The sequence below is a fragment of the Trichechus manatus genome, unplaced genomic scaffold (assembly GCF_000243295.1).
Source record: "Trichechus manatus latirostris isolate Lorelei unplaced genomic scaffold, TriManLat1.0 scaffold00046, whole genome shotgun sequence".
NCBI lineage: Eukaryota > Metazoa > Chordata > Mammalia > Sirenia > Trichechidae > Trichechus > Trichechus manatus.
In genome coordinates this window covers 4079154-4105673 of record NW_004443982.1, presented here as the reverse complement: position 1 = coordinate 4105673, position 26520 = coordinate 4079154, and the positions used below count along the sequence as shown (strand labels likewise).

At 48.9% G+C, this 26520-nt stretch overlaps 1 protein-coding gene across 1 annotated transcript; it reads left to right on the top strand.

Moving 5' to 3' along the window:
* Positions 1–5696: 5696 nt before the first annotated feature.
* On the top strand, positions 5697–24755 carry HDAC6 (histone deacetylase 6). The gene is made up of 29 exons (XM_023731872.1): positions 5697–5850; positions 6486–6614; positions 6693–6821; positions 6954–7042; positions 9409–9493; positions 9591–9631; positions 10360–10456; positions 10622–10719; positions 11411–11515; positions 11636–11704; positions 17040–17166; positions 17276–17341; positions 17433–17492; positions 17568–17657; positions 18001–18107; positions 18196–18263; positions 18507–18660; positions 18760–18888; positions 19051–19219; positions 19505–19638; positions 20164–20232; positions 20356–20548; positions 22277–22426; positions 22669–22843; positions 22966–23375; positions 23455–23565; positions 23697–23843; positions 23947–24075; positions 24324–24755. The coding sequence occupies exons 2-29, from the start codon at positions 6516–6518 to the stop codon at positions 24390–24392; spliced, it is 3369 nt and encodes a 1122-aa protein (XP_023587640.1). The 5' UTR covers positions 5697–5850; positions 6486–6515; the 3' UTR covers positions 24393–24755.
* Positions 24756–26520: the final 1765 nt, after the last annotated feature.

Sequence of the window (26520 nt, the reverse complement as noted above, 5' to 3'; positions counted from 1 at the left end):
ACAGCTCAATGAGTTTACACAGAGTGAGCGCACCTGTGTGACCAGCATCCAGATCAAGAAGCAAAACACGACCAGCCCTGTCAGAAGCCCTCCTCATGCTCCGTTCCAGTCACCCCCCATGCCAGAGATAACTATCCTGACTTCCATAGAGTAATTTTGTCTGGTTTTGAATTTTAAATAAATCATAAAATGGGTGCTCTTTTTATCTAACTTCTATTGTTCCACTGTTGCTGTTGTTAGGTGCCATCGAGTTGGTTTTGACTCACAGTGACCCTATAGGACAGAGTAGGGTAGCCCTATATGGTTTCCAAGGAGTGGCTAGTGGATTTGAATTGCCAACCTTTAGGTTAGCTGCTGAACTCTTAACCACTATGCCACCAGGGCTCCAGAAGTACTTTTTTTGCTCCATTAGTACTTTTTAAACTTTGCTAGTTAATTTTAATGTGCAGCCAAATCCTAACAATGTACAGGAACCACCGATCTGACTTCCTTCGGGAACCCCCAGTCTTGAATCTAGACAAAAACGCGAGTTCTGAACCATTGACCTGGCTCTCTTCAGAAGGCCCTATCCTTAACCTCTTCAGGAACCCGGCCCTGATTAAGTGTAGAAATCCTTGCCTTCATATTGTACTGGAACCTCCGCTGTCACCCTGATTTCATGCCCTACCCAGTAGTCTACAGACACTCATGATCCAACTCTCAACATGACTTCAGTCTTGAACCTGTATAGAAAACCCTTTCCTGACCCTGTGGCAGGGGCTCCTGTTATGGCCCTCTATGCTAAGCCCAGACCTCATCCTATATAAGAACCTATGACCTCATCTGGTACAAGACTCCCTGTCCAGATGCTGGATGATGCCATTTACTGATGCTGTACAGAGCTTCCTGTTCTCATGCCATACAGGAACACCTGCCCTCATCCTATGTGTGATCGATCCACTGGCCTGATCCTCTACAGGAAGCCTTTCCCTACCATTGTACAAGAACCGCTGATCTGACTCTTTGTAGAAACTTCTTCCTGAACCTCAATGGAAATCCTTTCCTTTCCTGACAGAAATTGCTGATCTGATCCTTTATAGGAAACCCCGACCTTACTCTCTGGAAACACTATTCTGACCCTGAACAGGAAGCGCTGATCTGACTTTCTATAACAACTCTTGCCCAGACCTTGTCCCAGAAGCCCCACCTTCACCCTGTAGAGGAACCACTGTCATGACCCAAAAGAAGAAATGCTAACTTGAATCTCTGAAGGAAACGGTGTGCTAACTCGTACATGATCATTGTCCTGACCCTGCACAGGACTACTCTCCATGATTCTCAGCAGGAACCTGCGTCGTGAGCTGATACAGAAAACCTCGCCCTTACGCTCAACAGGAACCTCTGATCTGAATATAGGAATTGCTATTGATTGAATTGTGTCTCTCAAAAATGTGTGTTAACTTGGCTAGGCCATGATTCACGGTATTGTGTGGCTGTCCACCATTTTGTGATCTGATGTGATTATCCCAGGTGTTGTAAATCCTAACCTCTATGATGTTAATGAGGCAGGATTAGCGGCAGTTATGTTAATGAGGCAGGACTCAATCTACAGGATTAGGTTGTATTTTGAGTCAATCTCTTTTGAGATATAAAAGAGAGAAGGGAGCAGAGAGGAGAGGGACCTCATACCACCAAGAAAGAAGCGCCGGGAGTGTAGCATGTCCTTTGGACCCAGGGTCCCTGTGCTGAGAAGCTCCTAGACTAGGGGAAGATTGATGGCAAGGACCTTCCCCCAGAACCGACAGAGAGAGAAAGGCTTCCCTGGAACCTGGCACCCTAAATTCGGACTTCTAACCTCCTAGACTGTGAGAGAATAAATTTCTGTTTGTTAAAGCCATCTACTTGTGGTATTTCTGTTATAGCAGCACTAGATAACTAAGACAGGAATCTAACAAATAAAACAGCACAAAAACACCTACACTGTATAGGAACCTCTGTTCGGACCTTGTTAAACAACCTGTTATCTGAATCACCATGAACACCTGTCCTGAAGCTGTACAAGAACCACTGACCTAACCCTCTGGGAACCTAGCTCTGATCCTGTACAGAAATACCTGTCCTGAGTATGTTGTGATCATTTGGCCTGACTGTCTACAGAAAACCACTCTCCTGGCCTCTAAATGACAACCTAACCTTAACCTGTATAGGAAAAACTGCCTTTACACCCTTCTCTCTCACACTACAATGTCTCCAACCCCATATTTTCCTACAAACCTGCCTTACAATGTAACAGAGTCATTCTGACCCCAGACAGGAAACACTAACTTGATCCTGTACAGAAACCCCTACCCCTACATAGTACAAGAATCCCTGTCCCCGCCCATAAAACAAAACAAGACTAAAGGGCACACCAGCCCAGGGGCAAGGACTAGAAGGCAGGAGGGGACAGGAAAGCTGATAATAGGGAACCTAAGGTCAAGAAGGGAGAGTGTTGACATGTTGTGGGGTTGGTAACCAATGTCACAAAACAATATGTGTACTGTTTAATAAAAAGCTAGTTTGTTCTGTAAACCTTCATCTAAAGTACAATATAAAAAAATCCTTGTCCCAATACTTTAAAGAGAATTTTCTATAGCAGCACTATCCAATAGAAATATAATGCAAGTCACATGTGTAATTTAAAATTTTCATGTAGCCACATTAAAAAAGTAAAAAGAACAGGTGAAATGAACTTTAATAATATATTTACTTTCAATATATCCAAACATTATAATTTCAACATGTAATCAATATAAAAAAAGATATTTAAAACTGTTTTCATACTAAATTTTCAAAATCCAGTGTGTATTTTACACTTACAGTACATCTCAATTTGGACTAGCCACATTTCAAGTGCTCAACAGCCACATGTAGCTAGTGGCTAACACTGGATAGCATAGCTTTATGGAGTCTATAGAATCCTGTAGCAAACACTGCTATGGGCTCACCAAAACCTGTTCCTTATCCCTGAGCTCATTCTATCTTTTCCAACCTCCCTTGCAGTTAAATGTGGACATATTACAGAGTTCTGGTGAATAGAGTGTGAGCAGAATTATTATGTACCACTTCCAGGCCAGGCCCATAAAAACCTCCCCTGCAATCCTCCACTCTCTCTTTCCCCATCTACCAGCTGAATAGCAAGAACTCTGAGGAGGTCAAGGAGAACAAAGTCACAAAATGAACATTTCCTTGGCCCATGAAGGACTTGTAGTAAATATGCAAATTGGATTCTGTGCGAGCAAGAAATAAAAATTTATTTGTTAAGGCCTCTGAGATTCTGGGTTTGTTTGTTACAGCAGCTAGCATAATTTATCCTAATTAATAGCAATTTCTTGACCTGAATCTGAACATGAACGATCTTACTGTCTATATGAATACAAGCTCTGAACCTGTACAAAAACACCTATCCTAACCCTGTACTGGACCCCCTGATCTTTTTGTAGAAACCTGTCATACTGCAGTCTAAGAAGCCCCATCCTGAACTTATACAGGAACCCCTAGTCTAGAGCTCTCTAGGAATGTCTGTCTTATTTTGTACGGAATCCCCTGCTTGAGTAGAGGAACACCACTACTAAAACTATAGGAACCTCTGTGCTCTCCCTGTCCAGGAATGTTTGCTTGACCCAGAAGAGGAACACCAGAAGTGACCTGGCCCTGTCAGTGAACCCCTGTCCTCACACCTCACACAAAAGGAATACCTCTCCTCAGGCCACATGGAACCCCTGCCCTCATCCTATAAAAGAATCCCAGCCAGGTAGGGAAAACCAAGGACTGACACTCTACAGCAGGCATTGGCAAACTATAGACGGCAGGCAATGCCAGCTTGTAGCCTGTTTTCACACTTTTAAAGGGTTGTAAAAAAAAGAAAAAAGAAAAATACGCCACAGAGACCTTATGTGGCCTACAAAAGCCTAAAATCTGGCCCTTACTAGAAAAATTTTGCCAACCTCTGCTCTATAGGAACCTCTCTCCTGACTGTACAGAAAATTGGACCTTGACCCATTCCAGACTCCCTCTGCTATTGTTTTGCAAGCAAGCATCACAACCCCAGAATGCTTCCCAGTGTTTATCATTGTATGTATATTTTCTTTGGTGTATGTGGAGGTTTAAAGGTCTTAAGTCCGTGACCCTCTTCCACTGGTACAAAAGACACGTTCAGACAGGAAAAGAGTGGAAGGGAAGAAGAGGCTGGAAGTGGGGTCTTCAAGAGGGTCAGAAGGCCCTGCTACTGGGCGGTGGGGCTGTCAATCTGTTTGTTAGTCAGCGATGCTGAACCCCAGACCGCTTATCTCTCCGGCCCCAGCCAGCAGCCCGGTAGGAAATGGTGGAGAATGAGAGGGAGATTAGGAGGACAAACCGGCCCCCTGCAGAGCTGATATTTAGACAGGGGTGGGAGGGAGAGGAGGCACAGGGACAACTCCCCCTACTCTCCAGGCACACACACTTTGTATTACAGCTTGGGAGCAGAGTTTACCCGGTGGAGGGAGGCAGATAGGGAGAGCTGCCAACCCTGAAAAACTCTGAGTCCATTCTAGTCCCGGGCACTACCATTATCACAATTTTCCATATGAGGAAACCGAAGCATAGAGATGTTCAGTAACTTGCCCAAGGTCACATGGCCAAGTCGCGTAACCTCAGTTTCCTTATCTGCAAAGCAGCATTAAAAACGGGAAGTACCTCACAGAGTTGTGGCTAACAATGCCTGGTATGTAATACTTGCTAGCATTACAACTGGAGCCCCGGTGGTGCAGTGGTTAACAGCTCGGCTACTAACCAAAGGTGGGCAGTTTGAATCCACCAGAGCTCCTTGGAAACCGTATGGGGCAGTTCTATTGTCCTATAGGGTCGCAATGAGTCGGAATCGACTAGACAGCAACGGGTTTGGTTTTTTGGTTTTAGCGTTACAATTACTTGCCCTCACCAAGACTCCCCCCCCGCGCCACCACCCACAGCTAACATCTGGTGTGTGCTTCGTGTGCGCCACCTTAGTGAATATTAACTCATAAAATCCCCACAGCATTTATTACCATCATCATTCGCATTTTGGCCGCCACCAGCCCTTGTGCAGTTTCAACCTCACTCCGGGTCCAGCAGCCAGCCCGCCCAGGCTACGTCATCACGGCGCGCCGCGCGGGAAGCGGCGGGGAAGTGGCAAAGTGCCCTTTCCTAACTCCCTCCCTTCCTTGAATCATCACGCAGCACTGTTGGCGCGGGACGGGGGGTTCCTAAGGTGACCGGGCAGGGGCAAAGGGATGGTGGCCACGGCAAGGAGGACGGCAGGCGGGATAGTTGGGGGAGGGGAGAGCTTGAGTCTGATATTGAACCACACGTGCATACCTCACGCAGGCGCAAGGGCGACAGTATCGTTTGCTGACAAGCCGGCGCCGGGTTTGTGTGTTCGCGGAAGGTGTGACCTGCATGATGGGCGTGGTCCTGGGGGACGCTGTGGGAGCTGGTGTGGGCGGGATCTCGGCGGGCAGTTGAGAGAACCGTCATGGAAAGGAGGAGCCGGGGAACCTGCGGCCCCACAATTCCCGGGGAAGTTGTCAGCGAGATCAATGGGCGCGGTTTGAGAAAGGGGCTGCGCCTAGTGAGTGGAACCGAAAGGATTGGTCCGTTTCGATGGCGGGGGCGGGAAGGGGACGGAGGCTAGCGGAAGACGGCTCAGGACTGGCTAAAGGGGCTTGGTGCAACGTTTAGCGTAGGGTCTGGGCAGAGTATGGCGTCTGGAGGAAGCAAAAATAGTCCCCTCAGGGGGCGGGACTTATTGAAACGTTAGGGGCACAATCTCGCGGAGTGGAAGATTCCGACCCCGACAGGGCGTGGAGTTAGGTGAATCGTTAAGCGTGGAATCTGCGCAGGGGCAGGGTGTGGCTGAGTGAAAGGGTGGGCGATTTTCCTTGGAGATAGGCAGGAAAAGGCAGGTTTGTGAAGGGGAGGCTTGTAGTTAGGTGCCGTCTAGTCGATTCCGACTCGGTGACCCTATAGGGCAGGGTTGAACTGAACCATGGGGCTTCCAAGGAGCGGCTGGTGGATTTGAACTGCCGACCTTTCGGTTAGCAGCCGAGCTCCTAACCACTACACCACCAGCGCTGCACAACCAGGGTGAGGCTTAGAAGAATGAAAGGGTCAGGGAATAGGGCAAGGTAGACTGGAAGGGTGGGGATTGGCTGGAAAGGGCAGGCCCTAGAAAGGACTGAGTCGGGGATTACTGTCTCAGTGAAAGGGCAAGGATTTGAAAGAGGAAAAGAGAATAATGTAAAAGGGGCAGAATCTAGTGGAAAGGCGAAAGGAACACCCCAGTGGAGGGAGAGTGTCTTGGGAGAGGCGGAGTTTAGAAGGCTATGGGGAAGAGGCTAGCATAAGGGATGGAGAACAGTATGGAGGGCAGGGCCTGGGATGGGGAAGGGATATGGGGTCCTCTGGGCATTCCTGCCCCTTACAGACAGTCACCTCTACTCCCCCAGGACCGCGTCAGGGGTTCAGTCTCCCCGACCATGACCTCCACCGGCCAAGATTCCACCACAACCGGACAGGGAAGGAGTAGACACACCCCCCACTCACCACCCCACAACTCCAGCGTCATCCTCACCTCGGTGAGGCCCCAGACCTGACTGGGGGAGGGAGAGCAGTGGGCCGCCCCCTGGACTCTGACCTTTCTTTGTGCTCAACAGAAGCGAGGTGTTAAGAAGGGTGCCGTACCCTGCTCCAGCCCCAGTCTAGCAGAGGTAAAGAAGAAAGGCAGAATGAAGAAGCTCAGCCAAGCAGCAGAGCAAGACCTAATCATGGGGCTTCAAGAGCTGGTAAGGGGCCTGGCCTGAATTTAGCCTTCTATGATAACCTAAGACTCTGAGGTACCCCATCCTGGACAGTACAGGATATTCCCTCTGACTCAGGCTCTGATTGGATCTGTGTCTCCCATTTTTTCCCTGCAGGATCTGAACCTTGAGCCCAAGGTACTGTCTGGCACAGGCTTGGTATTTGATGAGCAGCTAAATGAATTCCACTGCCTCTGGGATGACAGGTGAGGCTGGGTCCTCTGAGTGGTCCCCAAAAACACATGAGCAAGAAGGGATCCTCTCTTAGGGCAGCCTGGAAACTGGAAGCAGATGATTTAGGGAGGTGGGGCTTAGAATTGAAAGGGCTCTTTTTAGCACCTACTGTGTGCCAGAGGAGTCCCTGGGTGGTGTAAACAGTTAAGCTTAGCTGCTAACTACAGGTTGGAGGTTTGAGTCTACCCAGAGGTGCCTTGGAAAAAAAGGCTGGTGATCTACTTCGAAAAATCAGCCTTTGAAAACCCTATGAAGCATAGTTCTACTCCAACACACGTGGAGTTGCCATGAGTTAGAAATGACTCAGTGGCAACTGGTAACTGGTAGTAGTGTGCCAGGAGTTGGTGATAACAAATGTAGACAAGATAGACAGGGTCACCTCTCAAGGAGCTGACAGGAGAATAGGAGAGCTGATCATTAAACAACCAACAGCAGTATGAATTGTTTAATGAAGGAATACTTAAGACTAGGGGATTGAAGAGTGTTTAACAGAGGACCGTAAGCTAGCATCCAGCATTCCTGGAAGGCTTCTTTGAGGCAAGGACATTTGTGATTATACCTCCCATTGACTCTACTTTCACACTTGTTGTAATCCATCAGTAAATCCTTATTGGCTCTATGTTCAAAATATACATATTCAGTATCAGACCTCTGCTCACCACCTCTACTGCCACCACAGCCTTCATACACCTAGACTGTTGCAGAGGCCTCCTCACTGGTCCCACTGCTTCTGTCCTCACCCCTACAATCTGTTTTCTACACAGCAGCTTTAAAAAAATGTATATCAGATGCCATTCTCTTGTTAAAAATTCTTCAAAGGTGGACCGTTGGCCTCAAGGTAAAGTCCAAATTCTTCATCCTGGCCTCTAAGGTTCCACGTGACTGGCCCCACATCATCTTTGTAACCTCATCAGCCACCACCCTGTCCCTCATTCACTTCACTTCACCTACACTGGTCCCCTTGCTGTTCCTCAAACATGCCAGGCACCCTCCCACCTCAGGTCTTTACTCTGGCTGATACCTTCTCCAGAGATTCCTTTCTGCCTCCTCCTCTCCCAGCTAGTGCTTATTCACCACTCACATCTCAGCAAGACTTTCTCAGAGAGGGCTTTTCCTGACCACTACCCTACCCTCATACTTGGTCTTAGATACTCAGAGTTCATGTCATTGTTTTTAAATGATTATATTTGTATGTTTACCAGTTGAGTATCTTATCCCCGCCCCCCATCTGAATATAAGATTGATGGTGTCAAAAACTGTATGCCTTTTATTTATTGAATAAATATTTAGCGTATACTGAGGCGCAGTAGATACAGCAGTAAACAAACAACCCTGCCTTAATGGGGATTGCATTTTAGAAAGAGAAGACAGACAGTAAACCAAAAAAAAAAAAAAGTGTGTAGTATGTTAGAAAGGGAAGTGCTGTGGTGAAGAACAAAGTGGGAAGGAGGGTAGTAAAAAGTACAGTGGAGGGGATTCTTAAGGAAGTGAGGGAGTGAGCCACTCAGACATCCGGGAGAAGAATGTTCTAGGCAGGAGGAACAACTAAAGTCTCTGAGGCAGGTGAATACTTGGTTTGATTGAGGAACAGTGAGGAGACTAGTGTAGGTGAAGCAAAGTGATTAAAGGGGAGGGTGGTAGGGGATGGGGTCAGAGAAGAAATAGGGGACAGATTGTGTAGGGCCTTCTGGACCATGGTGGGAGCCACAGGAGGGTTTTGAATAAAGGATTTGGGTTTTAATTGATGTCTCTGGTTGCTGTGTGGGGAAAGGACCGCTGGGGGAGCAAGGGCAGAGGGTGGGTGACCAGTAAGATTACTGCACTAGCTCAGGCGAGAGATTATGGTAGTAGCAGTGGAGGTGATGAGGAAAGGGTCAGACTCTGGATACATTTTGAGATTGGAACCAACAAGAGTCAGTGGAGATTGCAAAGTGTTTGGCTTGAGCAGCTGTGGAAGGCTGGATTGGGGAGATGTGGCAGGAGCAGATGTGGTGCTCACCAGTGTCTATAGATAGATAGATAATGTAGAGAGAGAGAGATAGAGCCCTGGTGGCACTGTGGTTAAGCACTTGGCTGCTAACTGAAAGGTCGACAGTTCAAACCCACCAGCTGCTCCGCAGGAGAAAGATGTGGCAGTCTGCTTCCATAAAGATTACAGCCTTGGAAACCCTATGGGGAGTTCTGTATATGCATATATATATATGTATATATATGTACGTATGTATGTATATGTACATACGTATATATACTTATGTGTAGATACATATATACATATACATATATATACAGAAACGCATATACATACATATATATGGTTGCATCTCTCTCTCTCCCCCAGCTTCCCTGAAGGCCCCGAGCGGCTCCATGCCATCAAGCAGCAGCTGACCCAGGAGGGCCTCCTGGATCGCTGTATCTCCTTCCAGGTGAGTCCCCCAGCAGACACCCTGGGCTGAGGGCTGGGGACTGGTGGGACCTAGGCCTGGCTTGTGTCTTAGCCCTTTATTCCTCATGTCTCCCCAGGCTCGATCTGCCAAAAAGGAGGAGCTGATGATGGTTCACAGGTGAAGGTCTGGGAGCCTTGTAGGGATGGGGAGGAAGCTTCCCCGGGCTGACTAGGGTGGCTCATTGCTTTGGAAAGGAATATCATGGGCTCTGTGGCCTTGGGCAAGTGATTGAGCCTCTCTGGATCTCAGTGTCATCACCTGTAACATGGGGGCTAATAAACAGGCCTTTCTCAAGAGGCTTCAGTATCTGTCAGGGGCTTAGAACAGTACCTGACATATCATCAGCTCATGATGAGCCGTTGTTATTGTAACCTGGTTGTAAAAAGATGGTGGATATGTGGACAGAGTGATCAGGGCTGTGCCCCCAGAGGGCTGCAGGAGCCCAAAATAAGAGGCCTGGTGCCATGTGATTCAAGGAAAACTAGCTTGGCAGAGGGAGGGTATCTGAGTTGAGCTTTAAGAGGAGAAAAAGAGTGAGTTAGATGAAGAGGAGGGCTGAGAGGGAAGGGAGGTATAGGCAGGTAGAACAGTATGGCCAAAGGCCTGGAGATAATGTTTGGTGTGGCTACAGCCAGGGGGCAAATGATACTACAGGAAATGCGGTGGGCTAGGGAAGGAGGGAATGTATCCTACATCTCAGCTGTTTCCCCAGGTTGACAGTTGAGGGGCCTGATTTGACCCGGGGTCTGGTGTGTGAAGGACTCAGATGGGGAGGGGACAGGGCCCCCGCTGAGGACCAAGGAGGGAGGCAGACCCCTGAATGCCATCCCCTATCTGTTCCTCAGCCTAGAATACATTGATCTGATGGAGACGACCCAGTACATGAATGAGGTGGAACTCCACATCCTGGCAAACAATTATGACTCAGTCTACCTGCATCCAGTATGGATGAGTGCTGGGGGGGGGAGGGGGACAGCACTCCTGGAGTCCCCATCCCCATGTCCACCCCACCCTGGACCCCATTCCCCCCTGTTCCCCATGGGAGCAGCTGAGTGGACAGGCCTGCTTTCTCCCTCAGTCCCTCTCTGTTCCCCACTGTCGCTGCAGAACTCATACACATGTGCCTGCCTGGCCTCAGGCTCTGTCCTCAGGCTGGTGGATGCGGTTCTGGGGGCCGAAGTACAGAATGGCATGGCCATCATCAGGTAGGATCCTCTAATATTTAGCTTTTTACCTTTTTTAAAATTCATTCTCTTAAATTTAAATTTACTGGTATGGGTAATATATTCACATGGTTCAAAAATCAAAAGATAGAAAAGGGCATACAAGAAAAAGTCTCCCTCCCACTCCCAATTCCTCTCCTGGGAGGTAATCACTATAACCAGTGACTCATGTGTCCTCCCAGAAACAGTCTGTGCTTAGTCAAGGAATAATTATTATATCTCATTGATTCTAAGCTTAGCTTAGAGCCATGTAGAACTCCATTGTACAATTGTACAAAAATTTAACCAGTCCCCTGCTAATGGACATTTTGGTTTTTTCCATCATTTGCTGTTTTAAAAAAAAATGCTGCAGCAAGTATCATTGGACATTTATAAACATGTTATTTCACTCTTTTTGTTGTACGGATTGTGGACTAAATCCCCAGCAGCAGAATGGCTGGGTATGAGGATGTGTGCAGTTATCATTTGAATGAACACTGGCAAATCTCCCCTGGAGAGAGAACAGTAAATTGGGGGTGGTGAGGGTTCAAGGGCCCCAGTAACTCAGTTCCTGGCAGATTCGCAGGCATTGGCATTGGAGGAGTTGGTAGTCCAGGATTAGGGAGCAAGGTAGAGTCTATCTCAGTAGAAGAGGACCCCCTGACCCATTTGTGGCCTTCCCTGTCCTCCCCAGGCCTCCTGGACACCATGCCCGGCACAGTCTTATGGATGGGTATTGCATGTTCAACCATGTGGCCGTGGCTGCCCGCTATGCTCAGCAGAGGCATGATATTCAGAGGTCAGCAGCAGCAGGGCAGATGTGACGGTGATGCCCTGGGGTGGGGTATGCTGGTCTGGGCTCTTCCCCTGGATTCACCTTGATCCCCTTACACACTGTCCCCTCTCTCCTGGCACACAGGGTCCTTATTGTGGATTGGGATGTGCACCATGGTCAAGGAAGACAGTTCATCTTTGACCAGGACCCCAGGTATGCCCCAAGTCCAACTGCAAATACTAGACTTCCAGCCACCATCCTTTATAGGCCCAGCCAGAAGGAGCCTAGGAGGAAGGAAAGGCAAGGCATTCACAGGATCTGTGCTAGCACTGTATGTGTCTGCTGTCTTTCTTCATACCACTCTATGAGGCAGGAACTGTTTCACTCCCTATTTTACAAATAAGGAAATTGAGGCTTATAAGTTAAGAGGTTACACATAGAGAAAGTAGCAGAGACAGGATTTGAGCCCACAAATATTTGGGGATCTTGTTTGCTGAGAATGGAGTGAACCTCAAATTACAACTTTATTTTTTCAGATTATAACAATATTGTAAAGTATGTGTTGAAAAAAATTAATACAGAAATGTCTAGAGAAGTATGAGTCTCCTATAATTCCCATCACCTCATAAACAACTGTTGAAAGTGTGGCTTATATTCTTACAGATTTTTTCCTATAGATACATGAATATTTATTATTATCATTATTATTATCAGTGCCTGATGAGATAATCCTCTACATGCTCTTCAGCAACTTGCTTTTTTTCATTTAAAACCACCTGTTTGTAAGAGCTTTATAGTATTCTGTTGTATGGCTGTACTTCTGTTTAACTCTTGGATGTTTAAGATGCTTCCAGTTTTTATTATTAGACAAGTCTCCAGTGAACATTCTTGTAAATATATAAGTTTACACTTTTCTGAGTATATCTGAAGCATGAATTTCTAATAGTGGATTTCTGGGTCAGAGGGTCAGCATGCTTTAAATTCTGATATATACTGCCAGACTTCCCTCCAGAAAGGTGGTACTAATTTAGCCTTCCTCCAGAAAGTGATTGAATACTTGTCAGTACAGGACATTACTAAGTAGTTGTTGTTTTATCTAGCTTTCTGTCAAACCAGCTACATAGAATCCACTTTTTTCCCCATAAATCCTGAGCTCTCACGGCCCCTTACCTGATCTAGGTTGGTTGTTTTTTAGACTCACACCTTTCTTTGATAATTTCTTCTACTGTGTTTCTACTGTGTTTTCTCTGTTCTTCTAGGACTCCTGTTAGCCAGATAATAGACCTTCTGAGTTGATCCTCTGTGTCTCTCTTTTTTTATGTGTCTTCTTTTTTGTCTTCTGTTTTCTGTCTCTTTTTCCTTTTGCCCTGCGTCCTGGGAGATTTCCTCCAATTTATCTTCAAGACCTTCTGTTGAATTTTATATTTAGACATTCTTTTAATCTCCAAGAGTACTTTCTTCCTCTCTGTTTCCATACCATCTCATTCCTGATTTTGTTTTTTAGAGTACTAATTAGAAGTGTTTTCTCTTTTGTTTCCTGAAATATGTCTGTTTATTTGGGGGATGCTCAAATTGTTTTGTTTGTTTATCTTGGTCCTTCTCTTTCATGATGATGGTTTTCCTCAAATGTCTAATGATCCTTATCTGGCTATTTATACTTAAGAACAAAGTACTGTGTTGACTATTGTAGGTAGCTGTCATGGGGCTACTCTTCCGTGGTACCTGTAGCAATGTTTTCCTGAAATGCATTTCCCCAGAGTAGGGGCAGGGAATTTCCACTGATGGGTCTCACTTTAGGGAATGTGGGCAAAGACCCAGGCACTACATGGGGTCCTGCCAAATGCCAGAAACAAGGAGATCTCTTCTTTGGGCTGCCATCTCTCTTTTTTTCCTCAGCCTTGCCAAAGATTTGTCTATTTTACTTATCTTTTAAAAATCTAGCTTTTGGCTTTTGAAGTCATTTCTGCTGTTTTATTGTTTGTTTTTTTATATGTCATTCTTTTTTCTGTTTTTATGTTTATTATTCCTCCTATGTTCTTTATTTTCATTTCTGGCTTCTTGATTTGAATGCATCAACGTTTATGAACTCATTGGCCAATCTTCTTTCATCTGTATCAGCACCCACTGCCTTGCTTCTGTATTATTTTGAAGATAATCCCAGACACCATATAGTTTCATCTGTAAATATTTAAGAATGTATCTCTAAAATGTAAAGATGCTTTAAAAACAAAAACAGCATGGCCACAATATCACACATAAGAAAATTAACAAGAATTTTTTTAAATAACATTAATTGTTCTTTTTGTTCTGATAAATGCAGCAGAGGGTAAATGCACTGGAGGTTATAGATTTGTTGTTTTGTGGCTACATTATTGATTATATGCATGGGTGTGGAGAATTGCAATATATTCAATACATTCCTCCTTAAGAATAAGAATATATAAGTAAAAATTCTCTCCGTGCCCTTTAATCTCCTAGTTTCCCCTCTCTCAGTCTTGTAACTCCAGCAGCAAGGTCTTGGGGTGGAGACAGACTGGACAGTCCTTAAAATGCTGTTAAAAAGACAGTGAAAGCACGTAAACTGCAGTTGTTGCTGTTGTGTGCTGTCAAGTCGATTCTGACTCATATCAACCTTATAGGACAGAGTAGACAGAGTAGGGGTTTCTAGGCTATAATCTTTATGGGAGCAGATCATCAGGTCTTTTCTCCCAAGGAGCACCTGGTGGGTTCAAACCTCTGACCTTTTGGTTACTAGCTGAGCACTTAACCATTGCACCACCAGGGCTCCTTAAACTAAAACTAAGTAGTTAAACAAATTTGGTGACCTGGTAATTCAGAATTGGCTATTCAGTGTTGATTTTGAGTACATTGACCCAGAGTCTGTGCTTGATTTCCTCAGAGGAGAAACCTCAGGTCATCTTCGTTTTTTGTTTTTTTGTAAATAATATTTTATTGTGTTTTCGGTGAAAGTTTACACAGCAAATTAGGTTCCCATTTAACAATTTCTATACAAATCATTCAGTGACATTGGTTACGTTTTTCACAATGTGTCAACGTTCCCATTAATTCCATTCTGATTGTTCCGTTTCCAGTAATCTTCTTTTCCTGCCCCCTTACCTTCTCATCTTTGATTTAGAGTAATTGTTGACCATTTGGTCTCATATAGATGATTTTTTTAAAGGAGCACAGTACTCAGGGGTAACGTTCTTTATTTTATGAGCCAATCAGATCATCTTCTTGAGGGTAAGGGAGGGTGGGTGCCCTGCCTCCACCTGCTCAGCATGGGAGAGGGCGTTGAGGGTCTAATACCCCATGTGTTATCCTACTCTTTGGTGCACCTGGTACCTCAAAGTCCTGAGGCTTCTACCTTCCAGAGATGTGTTGAAGTCACTCATTGTCTGACATCTTTTCCTTCATTCTCTGTCTTTCTGGGTTGTTACTTGTTTAAATTTCCTTTACTGTCATTTATCTGGGATTATGGAAGGAAGAGGAGGTAAAGTTGTGCTATCAATCCACCATCCTTTCACTGGAAGTCAGTCGAACTTATTTTAAAATCCCCTCTGTTTGCTTTATAAACTTAGTTTCCTTGGGTATTAGTTCTGTTTCCTTGGGTATTCTGTTTGTTGACTCTGGTGACACTCATGTGGGGTTGGCTTTCTTCAGATCTTTTCTTTATTCTTTTATTTCCCTGATGATAATTTTCTGTGTTCTTCTCTACTTCTCTTCTGCTGATGGTTAACTTACTTTAAAAAAAAAAAACTTAGTACCTATATTTATCTATCAGTATAAAAAATAAAACAATGATCACTTCATCTCCAACCTGCTCATCAAGACCAGTTTTAGCATGGGTTTCATTTCCTAATTTCAAGATATTTTCCTTATGTTTTTCATTTTCAAAAATCCATTTATATCAGTTGCATTTCATTTTAAAACTATGTTATCAACATTTATTAAATTTTGTCTCTTAAGTTTGTCTAGATTTCTTGCATATCTCTAAGAAGAAAAAAATGCTGCCTAAATTCTTTCTGGAACAAGGCAGGTGGTGGATGAATAGATGGATAGATGAGTAGATGGATGAAAGATTATTCATTTTGTTTCCCCAGTCAGAGTTAAGCCCTCCTACAGCTCCTTGCCCAGCTTTCCATCAGAACATGTATAATCCTGACTTTTCAGGACCTGTTTTGTGTGTCAATCCCCTTCACAATCCCTCTGACCCCTCTTAGTGCTCAATCTCTCACCTATAGAAGAAGTAGTAAAGGGGGCCTGTAAAGTGTTAGAGAGAAGGAATCGCCCCCTCACTGACCTCATGACAGCCCCGCACCCTCTTCCACCTCCATATAGAGACCCAAGTTCCACCCCTTCTAACCCCAAGAGCCTCATGCCCCCTATGGGTCTCCAGTGGCATAAGGTTTATACTGCTGTTAGCATCCTGGTCACAGGGGCAGGTGGGCAGGCAGGCATGATCTAGAGTCTCCTGCAAGGTCAGGAGTCCCTGGGGGCTGGGATAGACCCAGAAGCTCTCAGGGTCTCTGAGCTGAGCATGGAACCAGATGGATACTGTCTTAGTTATCTAGTGCTGCTATAACAGAAATACCACAAGTGGTTGGCTTTAACAAAGAAAAATTTATTCTCTCACAGTCTAGTAGGCTAGAAGTCCAAACTCAGGGTGCCAGCTCCAGGGGAAGAAGGCCTTCTCTCTCTGTTGGCTCTGGGGGAAGGTCCTTGTTATCAATCTTCCCCTAGTCTAGGAGCTTCTCAGCGCAGGGACCCCGGTTCCAAAGGACACGCTCCACTCCCAGAGCTTCTTTCTTGGTGGCATGAGGTCTGTCTCCTCTCTGCTGTCCTATCTCTTATATCTCTAAATAAATTGGCTCAAGATACAACCTAATCGTGTAGATTGAGTCCTGCCGCATTAACATAACTGCCTCTAATCCCGCCTCATTAAACCAAAACCAAAAACCAAACCCGTTGCCATTGAGTGGATTCCAACTCATAGCGACCCTATAGGACAGAGTAGAACTGCCCCTCAGGGTTTCCAAGGAGTAGCTGGTGGATTCGAACTGCTGACCTTTTGGTTAGCAGCTGTAGCTCTGGACCACTGTGCCATAACATCATAGAGGTTAGGATATACAACACATAGGATAACCACATCAGATCACAAAATGGTGGACAACCAAACAGTACTGGGAATCATGGCCTAGCCAAGTTGATACACATTTTGGGGGGACACAGTTCAATCCATAACAGATACTGAGGTGGGTAGTGATGTTTGCTGAGTTAGGGGCTCCAGTGGGAGACTGAATGAATGAGTGAGTGATGTAGTGAATGAATGAATGGAACAATTACTGAGTGGGAGAATGAATAAGTTGGCAATTGAAAGGAAGAATGAATTAACAGAAGAATGAATGGATGTATGGATTAAAGAATTAATGGGAGAATGAATGAGTGGCTGAATGGGGAAACGGGTGATGAGTGAACCATGGCAGCTGTGGGCTGGGGAGATGGACTCTTCTCCAACCCCCTCACCTCTTTCTTCCTCTGCCTCCAGCATCCTCTATTTCTCCATCCTCCACTATGTGCACGGCCAGTTCTGGCCCCACCTTAAGGCCTCTAACTGGTCCGCCACAGGCTTCAGCCAAAGCCAGGGATACAACATCAATGTGCCTTGGAACGAGGTCAGTGTTGGCACATTCTCTACCTCCACAGTAATGTCCACCCCTGCCCTTCAGGCAGTCCAGAGCAGGTGATAGTGGCTGACTGACCCTGTCATGCCTCTGTCTGCAGGTGGGGATGCGAGATGCTGACTACATTGCTGCGTTCCTGCATATCCTGCTGCCAGTCGCCCTTGAGGTCCTGGGGGCCTAGGGTTTGTTAGGGACAGGGCAGTATGGAGGGATGGGCCATGAGGGCAGAGGCCTCATGTAGACCATTCCCTCCTCAGTTCCAGCCCCAGCTGGTCCTGGTGGCTGCTGGATACGATGCCCTCCAAGGGGACCCCAAGGTAAGGCAGGCTCCATGTGGTAGCAGTTGGGCAGAGGGGCTGCGTGGAGCCAGGCTGACCCTTCCTGCCCCCCAGGGCAACATGGCTGCCACTCCAGCAGGGTTCGCCCAGCTGACCCACCTGCTCATGGGTCTGGCAGGAGGCAAGCTGATCCTGTCTCTGGAGGTGAGTGACGTGCCATGCCCACAGCTCACCCCATTACCACCACCTTTGTCTCAGCCTGTGGATTCTGGAGCACTTGAGAACCAGACTTTCGAGTCCAGCAGGGGTTTTGGTCCCAGCATTTCCACTTACTAGCTCTACAACCTGGCATAACTCACTTAACCTCTTTGTGCCTCAGCTTTTCTTATGAAAAGCAGACATAATGATAATAGCAGTCACCTTAGATCATTGTCCAGTGAATTAATTGAGATCACCCTCTAAATTCCTTGTTGCCTGACATGTAGTATATACCTTATTATTATTATTCCCTGAGAGTGTCTGGTCCTCTCCTGACCCCTCCTTCCAGGGTGGCTACAACTGCCGCTCCCTGGCTGAGGGCGTCAGTGCCTCGCTCCACACCCTTCTGGGAGACCCTTGTCCCATGCTGGAGTCCCCTGGCGCCCCCTGCTTGAGGTGAGCCCAGGTAGAGGAGTGGGTGAGTGGGACCCTCACTGCCCACCCGGGGCCATTGCATCCATTCTTCGCTTCCCCTGCCCTCCAGTGCCCGAACTTCGATCTCCTGCACTTTGGTAGCCCTCGAGCCCTTCTGGGAGGTCCTTATGCAATCTGGTAGGAAGTGGGAAGTGGGCCTGGTGTGGAGGGTTGGGCATGATGTGAGTGGTGGGAGAGACCCTCTTCTAGACCACCCCCCCAGCTTTCCTGGGCCACCTTGGTAACGGAGGGTCAGGCCCTCTCTCTCTGGGCCCTGGTTTCAGGTCTCCCACCCTTTCTTATATTTGGGTAAACCGAGCCCCAGAGTATTGCGGGGAACCAGGTTGGGAGAGTAGGGTGAATGTGACCTCCCCCTTGTAGCTGAGACCCTCGAGGAGGACTACGTGGAGAACGACAAGGAGGAGGGGCCGTGGGAGCCCCCTGTGCCCCAAATCCTGGCCTGGCCAGTGCTGCGCGCTCGCACGGGGCTGGTCTATGACCAGCGTATGATGAGTCACTACAACTTATGGGACAAGTATGTAGTAGTCTAAGGGCCGGGATAAGTGGGTGTTGGGGTCCCTCCCCTGCTCCTCAAGCATTGAGCCCCCGCCTCTGGCTTCCCCCCTACTCCCAGCCACCACCCCGAGATGCCCCAGCGCATCTCGCGAATTATGTACCATCTGGAGGAGCTGGGCCTCGCTGAGCGCTGCCTCACCCTGCCTGCACGCCCTGCCACAGATGCTGAGCTGCTCACCTGCCACAGGTCAGACCCCCCCATGCCTGAGGGGGCTAGGATCCTGTGGGCTGGAGCTTGGGCTTTCCCTCCCAGAACGTGGAGCAGTGTTAAGCACACAGAGCTGCTGTGACACCCAGGAGGGGCTGGAACCACCTCACTGTCCATCGGTGCTCCTCTCTGTACCTGCAGTGCTGAGTACATGGCTCGTCTGCGAGCCACGGAGAACATGAAAACCCGGGAGCTGCACCGTGAGGGCGCCAGCTTTGACTCCATCTACATCTGCCCCAGCACCTTCACCTGTGCGCAGCTCGCCACTGGTGCTGTATGCCGCCTAGTGGAGGCTGTGCTTGCTGGAGAGGTGCATCCTTTGTGGGGTGGGCGACAGGCTAGGGAGGGGAAGTCTTGGGGGAATGGACCAAGAGGGCTCTGGGAAAGTTAGGGCCTGAGGAACGGAGGTGTTGGGGGGGTTCCCCTGCTGACTAGAGAGTATTCCCAGAGGAGATGGGGATTGCAAGGGTAGGGTGGGAGGCAAGGGAAGGGGCCCCTAGCAGCTGGTGAAGGAGACAGGAGAGAGGGAAAAGGAGAAGAGGAACGAAAGCGGTGAGGGATGATGGTCAGTCTTAGCTCCCTGCTCCTCTCCCAGGTACTGAATGGTACTGCCGTGGTGCGCCCCCCAGGACATCATGCAGAGTGGGATGCTGCGTGCGGTTTCTGCTTTTTCAACTCTGTGGCGGTGGCTGCTCGCCATGCCCAGGCCATCAGTGGGCATGCCCTGCGGTGAGGGCTCTCTGGGGACCCCCAAATCCTGGCCCTTATTAGGACCTGGCGATTCCACTCCCAGCCCAGTGCTTAGCCAGCAGGCCCATGGTGTCACCCCCAGAACTTACCCAGAAACAACCAAGGGTCCACTTATTTAGCACTTTACCTAGCGAGGACCAAGGGTCTAGCCTCTCAGTGCTTACTCAGATAGGACACCCAGGTTGGGGTATCCTGGTACTTATAAAACAGGATCCAGGGTCCAGCACCCAGCAGTTCTGGCCCATAGCAGTTATCTGAGCAGAATTCAGGGTCCAGCTCTCAGCACTGACTCAAGCCAAGAGTAAAGCCTCAGGACCCAGGATCTGGCTTTCACACTTACTGTGATAGGAACCAGAAGCCTGACACCCAGAATTTTCCTAAAAGGGACCCAGGTCCTGCCACCAGCAATAAATCCCCCTGCAGACGCAGAGGTCTAGCCTTCTCCCAGGGGGCACGTATCCTAGGTTACTGAGTAGCCTGTCCTCTGCCCCACCCCTGCCCCAGGATCCTGATTGTGGATTGGGACGTCCATCATGGTAATGGAACTCAGCACATATTTGAGGATGACCCCAGGTGAGGTGCTGGGGTAGGGGGGTGGCCAGGGAAGTAGGCAGGCCATGCCTCCGGGATCCTGGGGGCCCACAGCGGCAAGGCAGCCGCCAACCAGCCATGGCCTCCTTCCCCCCATCCCGGCAGTGTGCTCTACATGTCCCTTCACCGCTATGATCATGGCACCTTCTTCCCCATGGGGAATGAGGGTGCCAGCAGCCAGATTGGCCAGGCCCCCGGCATGGGCTTCACTGTCAACGTGGCCTGGAATGGGCCCCGCATGGGTGACCCCGAGTACCTGGCTGCCTGGCATCGTCTGGTGCTTCCCGTTGCCTATGAGGTATGGCTCAGGATGTAGGTGACATGACTGGGGCGGGGGGTGGGGGGACAGGGCAGTATGTTCCTGCCTTCTCAGCATGTGTGTCTAACTACTGGGCGCCTGATAGTATGCGACACCTATGGTACATGACTGCTAGTTGTGTGGGGAGATGTGACTGTGATGGCCTTTGTGTACTTGTCTGAGTATGCACAGATGCTTTACGTGACTGCCTTCTCTGTGACATTGTGAGTGAGACTCTCTTGAGTGTGTGTGTGTCTTCTGAGCATGCAGGGGTGGTCTGTGTATACCATCATGAGTCACTCTGTGTGCCTGTCCATGTGTGAGGGTGGCTGTATGTGACTTCCATCTCTTTGTAACTATGCACAAGGGAGGGAAGGGGCCTGAGTATGTGTGTGAGACTGTGCAGGTGGCTATTCGTCACCACCTTTTCTATGTGCAATGCATGGGATATTGTATATCACTGTATGTGGCTGTCCCTGTGACAGCCTGTGTGTGACTTTCTGCAGTGGGGTATGTGTGTGGCAGCCATCTCTGTGTAACTGTAGCTGTATGTGTTTTTCTGACTGGGTGATGGCCTGTATATATTTGTCAGACTGTGCATGAGTAGCTGTATGCGACTACCTTCTCTTTGTGTAAATTGCGTGTGTGAGGCATTTTATGTGACTGATTATGTGTGGGTGGGTGACTGTGAGGGCAGATGTATGTGACTGCCAGAGACTGGCATTTCTGTGAAACTGTATGAGGTATGTAGGTGCAATTCTGTATGTGTATCTGGCTGTGCATAGGTGGCCATGACTACCTTCTTACGACTGTGTGGAATTGTGTATGTGACTGTGTGTGCAAGTGACCACCTCCTCTAGGTGCAGCAGTGTGCATATGGCTGTTGTGAGTGTGTGGTGATGGCCTCACTGGGGCTGTCTGTGTGTATGTGCACACACACACGTGAATGGTTGTGTCTGTGCAAGCCTGACTGTAGATTGTCACCCCCTCTGAGAGAAACTGCATGTGCATGACTAGTGTGAATGTGTAGTCGTGGTCTGTGTGGGACTGGCTGATTGTGTGTTGGTATGTGTGGCCATAGGGGACTAACTTTTCTGAGTGTGGCACTTGCATTGTCATCTTCTGTCATTAGAGTGTGTTTGTGCCCGTTTGGCACTGTGTGTATAAAACCCTGTGTCTTGTGCATGTGAGTCCCATGTGTAACCCAGGGAGGGGAGTATGCATCTTGTGGTCTCCCCCTGGGGTGCATGGGTGTGAGAACATATCTGTCTCCCCGTGACTCATGTCACCATCTCTGGATGTCTGAGTCTCTGTATCTCATGACACTGTCTCCTATGTCTGTCCATCTCTCATATCTTCATGTCTCTCCCTCATGTCTCTTGAAGTCTGTAGTCCACGTCTGTCTGTGTCCGAGTCTCTGTGTCCAAGTCTCTGTCTGTGTCTGAGTCTCTGTGTGTCTGTGTCTGCTCTCTTGGAGTCTTGTGCCTCTGAGTCTGTATTTCTTGTGTCTTCGTGTCCTCCCCTTCCTTGTTGTCAGGTCTCTGTTGCCATGCCTCCATCTCTCTGTCTCCATGTCTTCATTTGTCCTTGTCTTCGTGCCTCTGGTCACATGTCTCCATCTGTCTCTGTCTAATGTCTCTGGGTCTCCATGTATCTGTGTCTCCATCACTGACTGCCTACTGAAGCCCCCACCCTCATGCCCATTCATTTTTTCCCTCCCTGCCTCAGTTTAACCCAGAACTGGTGCTGGTCTCAGCTGGCTTTGACGCCGCACAGGGAGACCCCTTGGGGGGTTGCCAGGTGTCACCTGAAGGCTATGCCCACCTCACCCACCTGCTGATGGGCCTTGCCAACGGCCGCATTATCCTAATCTTAGAGGTAACTCTCCTGTCCCCCTTTCCACTGTGGGAAGGTAGTTTGGAAGATTTGGAGTCCTGTCCTTTCTGCTGGCTGGTTGCGTCTTGGGGCAATTTCCCAAAATCTCTTTTGGGCATCATTTTCTCATCTCTTTCAAAACTTGACAGTGATGGTCTCTACCTAGGATTGTTGGCACATACAGGACATCTTACCCCACCCCCCAAACTCCCTGAGGAGTTTCCCTCCCCTTTTCCTTAACACAGGGTGGCTATAACCTGACATCCATCTCAGAGTCCATGGCTGCCTGCACTCGCACCCTCCTTGGGGACCCACCACCCCTGCTGGCCCCTCTGCGGCCCCCACTATCAGGGGCCCTGGCCTCCATCTCTGAGACTATCCACATCCATCACAGATACTGGCGTAGCTTGCGGATCAAAAGTGAGTGGGTGTGGAGACTTGGGGCAGTGGGGGACTCAGAAGGAGGGGACTCAAGGAGGGGCATGGATTAGAGGCAGAAAAGGGGATAGCACCCACACTCAAGGATCTTCCTGCGGTTCCAGAGGTAGAGGACAAGGAGGAGGAAACCTCCAATTCTGAGCTGGTCACCAAGGAGCCTCAACCAGCCAATCCTGGGTCAGCCGAGGGGATGGCCACGCCAGAAGAAAACATTCTGGAAGCAGGCACGAGGAAGGCTACCTCAGCATCACCCGTGGAAGGGTCCACTCTAGGCCAGGCTAAGTCGGAGACAGCCGTGATGGAGCTCACTCAAGACAAGTCCTTGGAGGCAGCCACCGGCGGGGCTGTGCTGGACCAGACCACCTCAGAGGGGCCTGTGGGGGACACCAAGCTAGCTTCACGCACTGACAACCAGACCACCCCGTCCTCACCTGTGCAGGAAACCACCCCTCACATATCACCCAGTAACCTGATTGAGAGTCTCAGGACCTTGGAACTAAGCAACAAGGCTCAGGTAAGGCCCACCACACTCAGGTAAAGGGAAGAAGGGGCAAGAATCAGGCCTCTCAGATACCTCTCTTCTGTGTATCCAGAAGGCCCCAGATTCTCAGACCCCAGAAGAGGAGAAGCTACTAGGAGAGGCAGCTGGCGGTCGTCGGGACCTGGATGATTCCATGCTGATGGGCTTTGGGGACACTGACAAGGTGAGCTCAGGGAGAGGCTGAAACGAGGCTTCCTTCTCTTGCCTACTTGTCTCTCCAAGTAGGAGCATGTAGTGTAGGAATTTGTAGTGGGGAGATTGGATCCCCGTCTTACTCAGTTTCATCCACCCCAGGCCACCTTTTATGCTGTGACACCACTGCCCTGGTGTCCCCATTTGATGGCAGTCTGCCCCATACCTGCAACAGGCCTGGACGTGACCCAACCCTGTCGGGACTGTGGATCCCTCCAGGAGAATTGGGTGTGTCTGTCTTGCTATCAGGTACGGACAGAGCAGAGGAAGGGGATGGGGTGGAGGTTGGCCCAGGAAGAAAATCTCAGGTGGGTGCTGCCCACTCTACTGAACACTCACCCCTCAACTTTAGGTCTGCTGCGGTCGTTACATCAATGCCCATATGATCCAACACCATGAAGACTCAGGACACCCGCTAGTTCTCAGCTTCGTTGACCTGTCTACCTGGTGTTACCACTGTCAGGCCTATGTCCACCACCAGGTGGGTCCTGGGCAGACCCTTTAATGAGTGCACACTAGCCCCCCGCCCCAGTACCTTCTCTGATTGGGTAAGGGTAGACTGGAGACCCCTCTGCTTAGCTGTCTCGTGTGATTGTTTTTTTGTACTGTTGGGGCTGTGGGATAGTACAGGGTGCAGGGTATTTGAGGGCTGGAGTGGGGGTAGCCTCCTGGCTGAGACAGAGGAGACCTCACTAGCCCTTACCTACCCTGTTGTTGCCTCTTCCCCAGGCTCTCCTAGATGTGAAGAATTTCGCCCATCAGAACAAGTTTGGGGAAGACATGCCTCAACCACACTAAATACCAGAATGCACTCTCTCTTCTCCACCTTCTGAGGCCCAAGATAGACCAGCCTTAGTTTATTCCAATCTGTACCTTGGATGAGGGGTAGCCTCTCACCAAATCCCTTCCTGAATACCCTTTACAACACCCCAAGGGTGCTTATTTAAGTGTAAATACTTTTAAGAGGACTGCACTGATCAATTGTGGATCTCCTTTTGCCCATGCCTGCTTGAAAGACTCCATCTACTCCCCTCAGAGGAAAAGGAGGGCAACTCAGTGCCCCCAAGAAGGGACTGATATCATGAAGATGATGACATTGGAGGGAGGGAGGATCATACTGGCATGTATGGCAGGGTTGCATATGTAATAAAGTGCAAGCTATTACAAAATCTGGAAAAAGCCTTTTAACTTTGAGTGAGTGGAGAATCCCTGGCCAGCAGTAATGAAGGAATAAGGGAGTGGGTCTACATCAGGTCAACCCCCTGCCCATCCATTACCCCAGAAAAACTAACTGAAAATAGAGCAAGCAGCTTGACTGGCTCCGCTAGAGATTAAATGGTGGAATCTGGGAGAAACTGAGTGCCTGTCTTAGAAGTATGTGCCCAATGGCCAGCTCAGTGTGGGCTGCTCTGCCACACCCTGGGCTGAGAAGGCAGGAAAACTAGCAGGAAGTTTCCTTAAAAGGCCTCAATTCCCCATCTGTCTGATCTAATCTAGTGATTGAGGGAGGGGTGTCCAGGTTTAACATACCTGGGTGTGGTGGTCATGGATAGCTTCCTGGGGGAAGGGGTACCTAGTGTTGACCAGGGATGGGAAATCGGAGGACAATTCGGGGTTTTATTTCTCCCACATAATGAGAATTGCTTTGGCAGCTCAAGGAAGTCAGGGCTGAGGTTTCTTGACCCTTTCTTCTTGGCCATCTTATGTTCCCAAGATGATCACCAGAGCCTCAGCCATTCATTCAAGAAGTACGGAAACAGAAAAGTACAAGAGGGCTACAGCCCGCTGAGTCAACCCCCTATTAAGGAGCATTCTGGATGCCCCGCCCAACAATGCTTACATCTCATTGGTCAGAACTGTGTCACATGACTGTCAGCTGCAAGGGAGGTTGGGAAATCTCTTAGCTAGATAAGTTTTCACCTGAGATGGAATCGGGTTCCTTTTGCTCTGATAGAATAACCCCTCCCCTGCAACAGTTTCCCTCCAGGTATGTACAGAACCCTGTCTGAAGCTACCAAAAAAGCCTGCTTGAGGCGGCACAGCCCCCCCCCCAGCCACAAAGAGGCCCTCACAAAATGTTTCCCAAAGTCTGGCTGTCCAGGTCAAAATCAACCCTTAAACACAAACACTAAGTCACATCCCAAATGGGGGTAAGGGAGAGAAGCAGCAGGACACAGTGGGATACCCATGGGAGTCAAGCACACCCCGAAGAGGCCCTCCTTCAGACCTGTGCCGGCGAGCCAGGCCATGAGCCTGCACTCAACCCAGGGCCGCGCGGGGGTTGCCCGCAGGAGGTACCTGAGGGCTGTGGCAGCTGCGCATGCTCACTGCCCCCTCCCAGCGGGGAGGGGGCAGAACCTCCACTTCTTCTCAGAGCCGCTGCCTGGGTCCCAGCGGCCACCGCTTGCTGAGGACTGAGGTGAGCCTGCGGTCGCGCCCTCGCCCCATCCCTGAGGCTGGGGGTCTTTCCGCGAAGGGTTTTGGTTTTGGAGGCATGACCAAGGTCGGGAGGTTCCAAGATCTTGGGTTTGGGGGACCCTTCCTCTACCGCCTCTCAGCCCCTCACTCGTCCGGCCCTGCTGTGTGAGGGAAAGAGACCCGGGTGAGGGTATCCGGCTGCGTGAAGCGGGGAGGTTTCACCGAGACGCCCTCACCCCATCCTGCTCCCACCCCCAGTCCATTACTCCCTGGGGCAAGAAAGGTGAACTTTCTTTGTCCAGACTGAGCCCAAAGTGAAGGTGGGCACAGGGTCACCTCACCTGGCTTAGTCAAGGAAGGTGTAATCTGTGAGGCTAGCCTGAAAGGGGGATTGTAAGATCTCATATTTGGGGTGACCCGCCCCTGCCCCCTCCCATTGTCCCTGAACCCCAGCCCCTCAACTCACCTTCCTAGGTCAGGAGAACAATCCAGACCACGTTGTGGGCGG